The sequence below is a fragment of the Cynara cardunculus genome (assembly GCF_001531365.2).
Source record: "Cynara cardunculus var. scolymus isolate 2C chromosome LG 11, CcrdV1, whole genome shotgun sequence".
NCBI classification, from domain to species: Eukaryota; Viridiplantae; Streptophyta; class Magnoliopsida; order Asterales; family Asteraceae; genus Cynara; species Cynara cardunculus.
In genome coordinates this window covers 16,703,566-16,715,543 of record NC_037538.1, presented here as the reverse complement: position 1 = coordinate 16,715,543, position 11,978 = coordinate 16,703,566, and the positions used below count along the sequence as shown (strand labels likewise).

The 11,978-nt window shown below is 37.4% G+C and overlaps 1 protein-coding gene across 1 annotated transcript; it reads left to right on the top strand.

The window, feature by feature from the left end:
* The first annotated feature begins 5,913 nt into the window (after positions 1-5,913).
* LOC112521243 (bax inhibitor 1-like) lies at positions 5,914-10,597 on the top strand. Its single transcript, XM_025129987.1, has 6 exons — positions 5,914-6,079; positions 7,262-7,405; positions 7,561-7,652; positions 7,774-7,960; positions 10,036-10,191; positions 10,315-10,597. The coding sequence occupies exons 1-6, from the start codon at positions 5,957-5,959 to the stop codon at positions 10,363-10,365; spliced, it is 753 nt and encodes a 250-aa protein (XP_024985755.1). The 5' UTR covers positions 5,914-5,956; the 3' UTR covers positions 10,366-10,597.
* The last annotated feature ends 1,381 nt before the right edge of the window (positions 10,598-11,978 follow it).

Genomic DNA, 11,978 nt, shown 5'->3' with positions numbered 1-11,978 from the left:
AATGTGATACCCAAGCACATATATGATGCATTATGATACCATTGTAGTGTCACCGGAGGACGGTGGCCGGAGAGAGAAGAGAGGAGGGAGGAAAGTTTTAAATACTAAAAATATCCTTGCATTAAAATTTCAAAATTATAAATTTCATAATTTATCTATTGATTTATGGTTAATATTGGTTCTTACAGTTACCACAAACTAATTAGTTCTCATTTGATTAGGCTCCTATATATATATATATATGTATGTATATATATATATATATGTATGTATTCATGTATTTATGAACATGTGTATTTTATAAGCAGGAAATTAGTACTTCCTGTTGTGTATCTGATCCTGAAAATCTAAGAAAGGGATCCTTTTTAATTTCATTTTGATTTCCTTAGTTTTAAGGGTAAAAGAGGAAAAGGGGGGTATTATCTCTTGTACTTTGACCCAAACCCTTAGGGTGCGTTTGGTACGCAAACAGGACAGGAGGGGACATGACAGGATGGGACAGGACAGGACATCTATTCAGCGTTTGGTAAGACATGATAGGACTGGACAGAACTGGTTAAAATGACCAATTTACCCCTACTGAGTCAATCCTAGAATTCTAACCACCATGATCAAATTAATCTACCATACTTCTAAACCCACTTGAGAAGACGACAATCAGATTCTAAACCCTAAAAACTTCAACTTCAATCAATTTTACAGTGACAAATTTCGATCAAAACCCTAATTTGAATTGCTAATGATGCAGATTACCAAACCGCAAACAAAATGCAATCGATAGAAATAGCAAACAGATCCATAAATCGATTCAAGCATTACAACCAGCAAACCCAAACGCACCCTTAGTCACTTTCCCTTAGATGGACACCTTTTTTTTGTTTTTAAGTCCTTACCTGTTAACCTCACCCTGGATTTTGATGGAAGGTCTATATTTTGGGGGAAAAAAGAGTTCTTGGGAGGAGATTGGTGGAGAGGTGAAAAAGGCCCCTGGGTGTATGCTGCCATTCAGGAGTGAAAGGGAGGAAGAAGAGCCCCTCCCACAAGCTTATTCTAAACCCTTACTTAGTAGTATTTTCAGCTACTTACGTCAACCGCCTTAGCACCGATCCCGTTCTCCTCTCTGCTGCTGTAAAGCTGTGTCCTTATCCAGACCCTTCACGGTGGCCATCTCGCTTCCCGCACTCGGCTGTTGCTCCTTCCGTCTGCGCGCTGTGTTACTGTATTTCTGCGACCAGCTGTTGTTCCCTTCCGACCTGCATGCAGGGCTGTCCGGTGCAGCAACCACCTCTCCTCAGACTTGCTTCCATTTGTTGTTCCATATTTCTGCGTGCAGCGACCGTGACCCACATTTCTWCACGCGGGCTGTTCCCGAAGACACTGCACAGGGGCTGTTTTCGTGCTCCTGCACGCTGTTGTGTCTTCACCGATCTTCGCTTGCTGCTGTTTCTCCATCCGATCTGCACGCATGCTGTTTCCTCACTTGCTGCTCGGTGCTGTTGATCCCGAAGGCCCTGCAGGGGCTGTTTCCTCATTTGCTGCTCGCTGCTGTTGATCCCGAAGGCCCTGCGGGGGCTGTTTCCTCATCGTCTGCACAGGCTGTTCCCAAGCGCTGTGCGGGGGGCTGTTTCCTCACCTTGTGCGTGCAGGTTGTTCCCGAGCCCTGCACACGGTTGTTGCCGTGCCTCTTTCTGCACTGCCGTGACCAAGCTGTTTTGTCCCGCCTTAATCTATCTCCTAGTTCCAGTTTTGGACAGCCCCTAACTCTTCACTGTGAGTCCACTTTTACTGTTAAAATCATTATGCTTATATTAACATTGTGTTTTGTGCCTCAAGTCTTAATGCCTAGATAAAAATAACTATTTTAGACGAATTATATCTTGGTCGAAGGAGATGAACTCGGATGATCCCATTAATGAAGAAAATTGGCTTGGGTAGATGGTTTTGATCACTTTAGGTAGAATAACCATTTCTCTAAGTGTTATTAACCGTTGAATCCTAAAAACCTTTCGCTAGTAGTTTGAGGTTCCTTATTTGCAAGGGAATTATTTTTGCTTGAGTTATGACATGCGTGGAGTCTTTTGGTTAAATAAATTCTATTATGCTTATGGTACCTTTTCAAGTGTGCCACTCGAATGTAATAGGCCTAGTGGCACGGTAGACCATTCCATTGTTTTCTTGCGTGAAGGATGGTGTGAAGTGGAGTTAGGCATTGTGATTATTGTGTAAATTCCAAACCACCTTCACGCTCCCACTCGAAAATAGGCATTGTGATTAGTATGTAATTTTTGAGGTAAAAAGCTTAAGATCGCGACCGACTTCATGACTGGTTAGGTTGAGGTCAATGGTATTAAACTTAAGCGATGCTCTCTAACGTCGAATTATGACTTACTTCGTGTTCCATCATAATTAACGGTAAATCGGGTCTCCCCCGTCATCTTCGGATGTCTTGACTCTCCCACGTTTTATTTATGACTCATTTTCTTTATATATATATAAATATCGTACGATACTACGTCATTATTTATATTTATATGGTGCATGTATATCCGTCCTTGAATAAAAAGTCTTATAACTACACCTATCCTTATTGGACTCACTAAGCGTAAGCCTAACACTTTTATTGACTTGGTTGCTTATCAGGTTCCTTTAGCGGCGGGGTATTGAAGGGTTGAAAAGTTGTCGTTGGTAAATGCCATTTTTGAAGATGGTGTACTTATGGGTCCGAGCGTTGCTAATTTTGATTAAAATTCGTTTTGTTGGAGATGGTATAAACACTCGTACCTAATCTAGGCATAGTAAGGTTTAGATTATTAGGTTGTTATTTATCGTCTCATTTTCAAGTTGTAAACGCGTTACTTTCCCCTTTGTTGGACGATCTATCTATTTTATATCGTTGGGAGATTTTGGTTAAGATTATCTTTTTTCTCGTTGATATTCTTTTTTTTTTGGGTGTTACAAAATCGGAGTTAAATAAAACATGGTTAAAATTATAAACTGGTAATAAGCAGTTTTTCATAAGTCAGGAAGGATTAACTTATCAAAAAACAGCTTATTACCGGTTTGACACCGGTATAAACAATTTTTTTATCCAAACACTATAAAACAACTTATCACCGGTGCCAGACTGAAATAAGTTAAAAAACAGTTTTTATAAGTAATCCCAAACACCCCCTAACATTGATATAATTTTTTTCAAATTTTTATGATATCTCCAAATTTATATTTTATTCAAAATAAAATCATTATTGTTTTCTTAAAAACACATAAAATCGTATTATAACATTAACAGTGCGTCTCGTTGTATTGTGTGAGTACTCTTCTAGTAATTCATATAAAAAGATTATTACTAAAATTTAATGTTGAAATTTACAAAATGAAAATTAAAATTTTACTTAAAATTTTGTTTTTTCCGTTATGCATCTCAAACTCAAATGCTACAAGTTTAGGGTGTCTGAGGATGTTAAAGAAATTCTGGAATTAAGTACGGAAGAATGGATGTGAATGCGACAGCGACGCAGACTCCATGAACTCAGTTAAAGAGGAGGTTAATTGGGGATGATGATGAGATATCAGAAGACGGTGAATGCAATGAAGATCAAGGTAACAAGTTGGGGTCGATCGATGAAGAAGGTGTGAAATTACCGGCTCCGTAATTGAACCCGATCCTTTAACGGAACGGAGAGGATCAATGTTGGAAACTTACTTGGTATGCTCGATTGTTTCACATGGGCTTCAGGTCTAAAAGTGAATCTCAATAAAAGTAGACTTTTAGGTATTGGGGTGAAACTAAATGATGTTGAAGAAATTGCCACCTGGGTTGGATGTCGTGCTGATTCACTCATTTTGAATATCTCGAGATGCCGGTTGGAGCTAATATGCAGTGTATTCGTAACTGGAGCCTGGTGATGGAGAAATTCTATAAAAAATTGTCAACTTGGAAGGCGAGGTCGATTTCTTTTGATGGTAGATTAACCCTCGTCGAATCAGTCCTTCGAAGCCTCCCATTGTATTTCCTATCGATGTTCCATGTGTCGTTGAGTGTTATAAAGCTCCTTGAGATAGTGAGACATGAGTTCTTTTTGGGGGTTCAAATGGGTGTAAGATGACATTAATCAAATGGTCTATGACCCTCTCTCCTTACGAATTGGGGGGGGGGGGGGTTAGACATCAGAAGCATTAAGGGTATGAATTGTGTCTTCCTAGGAAAATGGTGGGGGCGTTTTAATTCTGACCATAATTCTTTGTAAATCAAAGTCATTTGTAGCCTCTACGATCTCGACGGGGGTCTTGGTTCGAAAAAGGTAGGTTTCACTAGGGGTCGGGGGAGTGTTTGGGGAAATGTCATCTCTTTGGGTTAGTCTCTAGACCCTTACGGAGTGGAATTCACCTTTTTTTTTGTCAATAAATTAGGGGACGAGTCATCCATTTTATTTTTATTAGATAAGTGGTTGGAAATTTTCGTTTGTGTGATCTTTTTCCAAGGCTATCTAGCTTCGAAAAAGATAAATATAACATACAGTACAACTAACACCGATTACCTTTTTTTTTATTTTTCGATGATTTCGACGAGGCCCTCTTATTTAACCCGAACAACCAGATAGTCTAAGGTGAAGGATAGAGGGTGTTGGGTTGAGTTAGGGCACCAAGGGGTCATATCGTCTTGTTACAAAATTCAAAACCATCTGTAAAATCGTGGGGATGCTTGGTGGTGATGCTTGGATGACGACGGAAAGTTCACGGTCAAAAAACTTAAGACTTTGGTTGAGGAGAAATGTCGCACAACCGGTTATCCTGATCCAGAAACTCATTCAAATAAGCTTGTACCAAGAAAGATCAACATCTTTATATGGCATGTCATCCATGGTCGACTCCCGGTTAGAGTTGCGTTAGATAACCGGGGAATCTATTTGGATGTAATTATTTGCCCGAGACGTAATGAAGACGCCAAGACGATAGATAACTACATCGTGAATTGCTTGATTGCTAGAAAGGTTTGGGCTCTTTTTCGAAAATGGTGGAACATTGATGTCGAATTTGGTCGCTTCATGTTCGTGTTTCTAAATTTCCAAAGGGCCCTTCCTTCTCTTTATGGTCGAACCATGTCCTACAGGCTTCTACTTGGGCTACTTACTTTGGAACCACTGTAACAATACAATCTTCAGGAACAAGTTGGACTCTGTCGAGATGTAAGCCCAAATTTTCGAATGAGTGTCTAGACGAATCTGTGAAGGAAACATTTCTTAGGAATTGTGGAACGAGAATCTATCTCGTCTCCCCCTTACCGGATGAGATGCATTTGGTATGGGATCTTAAAGTTTTAATGGTTTTTATAAAAAACACCAAAAAACAGAAAGGAGTTACAAAAAGAGAGGAAAAACATGATAAGACAATTTTACTCAGGCTCTAACGGATCTTTTTAATGACCTTAGTGATAAGGTCCATTTTCACAGTAAATTTTAAATCTCTAGGACTACTTCTTGAGTTATCAAAATTTAGGGGCCGTTTACCAAACATTTACCGGTAAAATTAATACTATCATTTACTTACCGAGTAAGATTTTAGTCAATCAAAACGACATCGTATGCAACAATTTATCCGGTAAACACTTACCGTGGTAAGAGTCATTGCCCTCACTTACTAGGTAAGATTCTTGGTTCTTACCATATTCATCCGATGATGTAATATGATTTAATAAACATTTACCCGAATAAACGTTTGATAAATAGCCCATTGGTTTCGATTTTTAGAAGAAATCAGGTTATTGTAAAAATGGTAACAATTTTTTCTTTATAAAACTGGCATTTGCGACATGAGACGGATAAATACCAAAAAATAAAGAAAAGGAAAAAAAAGAATGGAAGACTTGAAGCGCCTATAAATAGCGGGCTACCGACCATTCCTTCTTGAAAAAACCATCAAATTCACCCTGGAAAATATCTATCCATTTTCTTCAACGATGGATTCCTTCTCGTCGTTCTTCGATTCGCGATCACAATCGGCTTCACGTAACAGTTGGACTTACGATTCTCTCAAGAATTTTCGTCAAATCTCTCCCGTTGTTCAGACTCATCTCAAACAGGTATTACTTTTGCCCTAAGTTGTACGAATTTTACTGTTTTCGGAGTCTGGAATGGTATTTGTTTCTTTTTCTGTTAGTACATGATATTATTTGCTTTGATATGAGTTGATTTAGACGCATAGTTATCTGATGAATCCAATTTTTAACTAAATTTGGTTTTTGGTCCTCGGCCTATGATTGATATATGAGAAACTAAGAATTTTCTTCTTTTTTGATCGTTAATTTTGATATATGTTTGATATCTGGTCTTCATTTCACGTTGTCGGCTATTTATTCATTTAGGTGTCATCATAATGAGAAACAAACTACTCTTTGTTAATTTCGGTCTCGTCGTACTCAAAACAAGTTTCCCCTTTCTCTTTTATGTTTTCTTATGGTAGATATGAAGTTAAATTGGGTTGGATGCCAAGTGGTTATGGCGTGAGGTTGTAATTTAGGATTTGGAGGTATTTGGCTAATATGTTGATTTGGGAACGAGGGGCTTCTCGTTGATTGAAGATGTTAATCGAACCCTAAACTTGGGCCTTGTACATGAAAAACTTCAGACATTTTCCCCCTTTTGCTTCTACCTACATCGGGATGGCCGTTGATTACCAGTCTGTGAAGGTGTTTACACTTGCTTTACAGAGTTACAGTTCTTCTGGTCCAGAAAATTGCAAATAATTCCTTTTCTTGAATCACTTGTTTTATCCATTGTCATTCATTACAAATTAATGATTTATTGGTTTTTGTTATGAATCTTCAAGTAAAAATTACTCTCTTCCCATATAAGTCTGTACAAATTTGTTATTTTATTGGTTTTGATCCATCCAAATTTATCTTTTAGACATTTGACAACTAGAATTCCTTTCCTCATCTGACTAAAATCATTTGCCCTTTTTATCACGATGAAATACAAATTGGTGATTATGTGTGTTGGCTTTGATGTGCAATAAATATCCTTCAGACTTTTGACAATAGTCAAGGCAGTGCTCAGGAAATTCCTGGATTATATGCCCTTGTTTTCATCCTTTGTTTGTTGATCAAGTGTGGAAGTGTCTCTTTGTTTTGGTTCTGCAAGACAAAGCTGATATATAAGTGGAATTGCAGGTTTATTTTATTTGTCATCTTGTAGCAGTGTCTTTGGATTTTGATTGTTTAAGCCTTTAAGGTCATGATTGACTGACATTAATGTAATTGCAGGTTTATCTGTCACTATGTTGCGCTCTTCTAGCATCTGCAGTTGGGGCGTATCTTCACGTTCTTTGGAATGTTGGTGGTTTGCTGACTACTTTTGCAACCTTGGGATGCATGTCTTGGCTACTTGCCACCCCTCCCCATAAAGAGGTAAATCAGTTGATGAGCTTCGCCTGCTTAAAATGGATCATTGTTGATATATATATATATATATATATATATATATATATATATATTTATATATATGGTCTAATGGTCATTCTCTTGGATACAAACTTATTGCTTTTCTATCTTTTTACGAGCAGCAAATGAGGGTTTCTCTATTGATGGCATCTTCTGTTCTCCAAGGGGCCTCCATTGGTCCTTTGATCGAGCTGGCCATTGAATTTGACCCAAGGTATCTTTGTCATCCTTCAATCTTCATATGTTGGAACTTAATAACCCATCAAATTACTTTTTGGTATCTGGGTATAAAAGGCACTTTGTGGTTCTGATGTAATTCTGTTGGTCCTTGGCAGCATTCTGGTGAGTGCATTTGTGGGAACTGCGATTGCCTTTGCTTGTTTCTCGGGAGCAGCCATGTTGGCCAGGCGTAGAGAGTACCTCTACCTTGGAGGTCTTCTCTCCTCTGGTGTCTCCATTCTTTTCTGGCTCCATTTTGCTTCATCCCTCTTTGGAGGTTCTTTGGCCCTGTTCAAGTTTGAGGTAAAATTTCCCTTTTAATCCCTGATATACCACATTTCTCGAGTGTTATTTTTTGTTTTGCAAAACGAAACACCCATAATCTAGGAAATAGAATTAAACACAATTTTGGCATGGGCTCGATGTAATTGTAACATTTACCCATTTATACACTTGTATAACTTGGAAGCTACAAAATAACCAACCATAAGCTAGTCACATACATATACACTAGCTATATACCGGGTGCCAACAATTCTTTAACCACCAAAAGTATAAGTTTCCATAAAGTAATATTTCCCAAAATATGGTTTCTTCCAAAAGCTTGGGATGCCCACATATGTCTTCTAGTGCTTTCCGTCATTAAATCTGGCCTTAGCTTCTGTTCCTGGACATACGCGGTAGTGGTCTAATAACCGGTTGACGAAGAAGCATGAATCAGTTCATCTATACCGTTGCCCAACTCAGGCATGTCGTGACCTCCCAGGTCAATGTACCTACATAGGTGTTTGTATGGCCCCCCAGGCCCATTCCTGATAGTGGTCTACTTGTGCTCCCAACCCCCAGCTTTAACCGTCTTTAAATGAACATCTCACGTTCTATATCATGATAAAAAAATGTATCACAATTAAACATACCCCATATATTTATTACAACAAATTAAGCATGCTTCCACAATTCAACATATCCCATATATTTATTTCAACCGATTAAGCATGATTAACTATACAAGTAGGATAAAAGCTCAAACTCACCTTGTTGGGTGGATGATGATTCGACTCCTTCCTCCTTTAGTCCTTTAAAATGACATGTAATTTTCATTAGTTCACCATTCATGAACTCTTGAACAATTTAAACCGTAAATGATCAAATAGAGTTTACATATACACAAATCATTCAATCATTACTGACTTACACATATATGTACATATATATTTACCAAAACAAAATCTGAAAATTTCTAATCTTCATCTCAAAATCAAAGGATATCTCCTATGACTAAATTTCTTGAATTCCGGACATACCTTCAATTATCCAATGAGAACTCCAAACCTAATGATTTTTGAGTATGTTGTTTCTCTTCATATTATGAATAAGTTCTGTGAAGAAGTCAAAAGCTAATTCTTTAAAAATCATGACCTGAAATGGAGTTTTCTCTCTGTTCTTGCATCCAGAAAACCCCAGAAAAACGTCACTGAAAATACTTCGAAGAACATATCTAAACCGTTTCAAATCAGATCTCGACCGTTCAAATCAAAGATAAGCGAGTTGGGAAGTTACCTGCAAAATTTCAGCTCAATTGGACAGTAATTTCTTGTCGATCAGACCACATGTTGAGGACTGCAGAATGCTGTATGAAAAACCGAAAAAAGAAACCCTTTTGATTCCACTCCTTCCTCTTCTTGATTTTTCTCCTACTTTTATTCTCCCTTGATACCTCAAACCTTATCTTCTGTTTCCTCCTTTCAAGAGTAAAATGAGAGGATAAATGTAAGATTTTAACTTAAATAAACTATAAAATCTGCTTTTTTTCATTATGGACCTTAAGCACCTCAAAATTATTACAATATTTTTAAATTATATATATAGAGAGAGATAATATATATATATATATATATATATATAAGCATAATCAACGAATTTCTATCTTATTACATTATAAGAACATACCTGACAAATTTACGGGTGTTACACAAACCAAGGGTCTTCATGGGCACAACTTTTCTACCCCTTCGGATAGAAGGAACACTATGTTCTCGAATTTGGGAGGAAAAGAAAATAAAGGGGAGGGAAAATACTGCAAAGAGAAGAGAACATAGATGATATTTTCTCATCTATTCCTTTTCTTTCCCTCCTAAAAAGTTTCTAATACGTATTTTTTGTCCCCCCCCCTCCCCGCCCTCCTTCCTTTTCGTTTGAAAAAAGGTTTTAAAAACACAGTGTAAGAGGTAAGGTTTGCGTACATCTACCCTTCCCAAACCCTACCTGTAAGTAAGTGTATTATACTGGGTATTTTGATTTGGTTTTAAAACCCCCTGATTCATCGTTTTGCTGCATAAGTATGGTGATAATTACTTTGTATATGGACTACTTGGCAGCTGTACTTTGGACTTCTGGTTTTTGTTGGGTACATGGTGGTTGATACCCAGGAGATCATTGAGAAGGCTCACCTTGGAGACTTGGATTATGTGAAACACGCACTCACGCTTTTCACTGATTTTGTAGCAGTCTTTGTCCGCATCCTTATCATCATGGTTAGTTGTGTCATCTAATGTTTGTTATCAATGGTGAAAAGGGTACATGAATACCGACAAGTGTTTATGCAATAGAAAATTATGAGATGTATATTGATCTGATGATTTGATGGTTGTATGCAGTTGAAGAATTCAGCCGAGAGAGAAGAGCGGAGGAAGAAGAGAAGAGATTAGATTCTGGTACACAACTGTCACAGACTTCTTTGTCGTTTTCTTTTTACGGTTTTTCAGTACTGAAACTGAAACAACGCAGTCGTGTCTTGTGATCGATATGTGATGAATGTCATATTAACCCTTTTTAACTTGCACATACAAACAATGTGGATATGGCTTGCTTTGGCATTTGACAAATGTGTAAGTAACTATATTTTCTTCATCAATATCGTTTATACCGTTCTTCAGGAAACAGCTTTTCTACCGTTTGGTAGAGTTGAGGTCTCTGCTTATATCTTACCCTTCTGGGATATGAATCTGTGTGAGATTTATTGGATTTGTTTGGTGTAGATAAAGATTTATGGTAGTTGTTGAGAGAGACTACTTTGTACTAAATTTAATGTTCTTGAGGTAGAAGAAAAAGGGTTAATATGACATATTTGTCCCTCGCCTGAGGGGCACATGATAGAGTTAACGGAGCCTCATCTAACTGTGTTAAGTAGAGGGACTAATGTGGGTTTTTAAACACGTAAAATGGACTCTCGTGTGTACATCATCAAAAGGAAAGGATCATGAATGAAATTCACTTATAGATTTTATTTTGACAAACTTGAAGAACAATTTAAGATTTGATTTTGAGGTGAGATTGAAAGTGAAAGGACAAATGGTTGATTGTATTTGGTTCAATAAGTTTTGTCCCTTTTGAGGTTGGTACAACTATTTTAGGCAATTATGATTCTCTTGTTACCCTTATTTTCCTTTTGTTTCAAGTATGTTCTCATTGTTGCTTCATGGTTCTTGCTTAGAGATGCATGGAAGGTTTTCAAGGATCCGTTGCTGGTCTGGTCTGGTCTGGTCCGGTCTAGACTTTTGCATCCGATTCAGTTATATTTCAAAACCTAGGACTAAATAATGACTGCGACCAATTTGGGCTTTGGTCAAAGCTCGATTCGGGAAGGTATGAACGTTCAGGCTTGTTTTCGCGAAAGAAACATGTCAAGGCAGTTAGTTGTATTTGTCGGATCCAAATCAATCATTGTTTGTTTTTAAACGCAAGGCCAATATGAACCGAACCTTTTTTGAGCAATTGGGGCAAACCAAACCAAACCAAACATCATCCCATGCGCAACTAGTTTTTACTTGATCTGTTAACATTCCTGACATATTTTGTATTCCAAGTCAGGTTTAAGTTTTAAATGATCGAAATTCATATACAAACATTAACATGCAACATCTATATTAGCAAAGCTTTTTTGAAATCAAAGGGATTATTTCTCAAAAATTCAATGAATTATTAACAGTTTTTAAGCGTTTACCAAGTCACATTATCTTACTTGATGAATATGATAAGAACCAAGAACTTACCCGGTAAATGAGAGCGACGTCTCTTACCATGGTAAGCGCCTACCGGGTAAATTATTGCATACGATGTCGTTTTATTGGACTAAAATCTTACCCGTTAAGTAAATGATAGTATTAAATTTTATCAATAAACACTTACCGGATAAGCGTTTGGTAAACGAAACCTAATTGCTTATATAGAATAAAATGAATTTATGGAGGAAAAGAATAGGATGAAAAGGTATTTGTGGTGATGGTGATCAAAGATTATGACATTTTGGTTGCTTTTAATT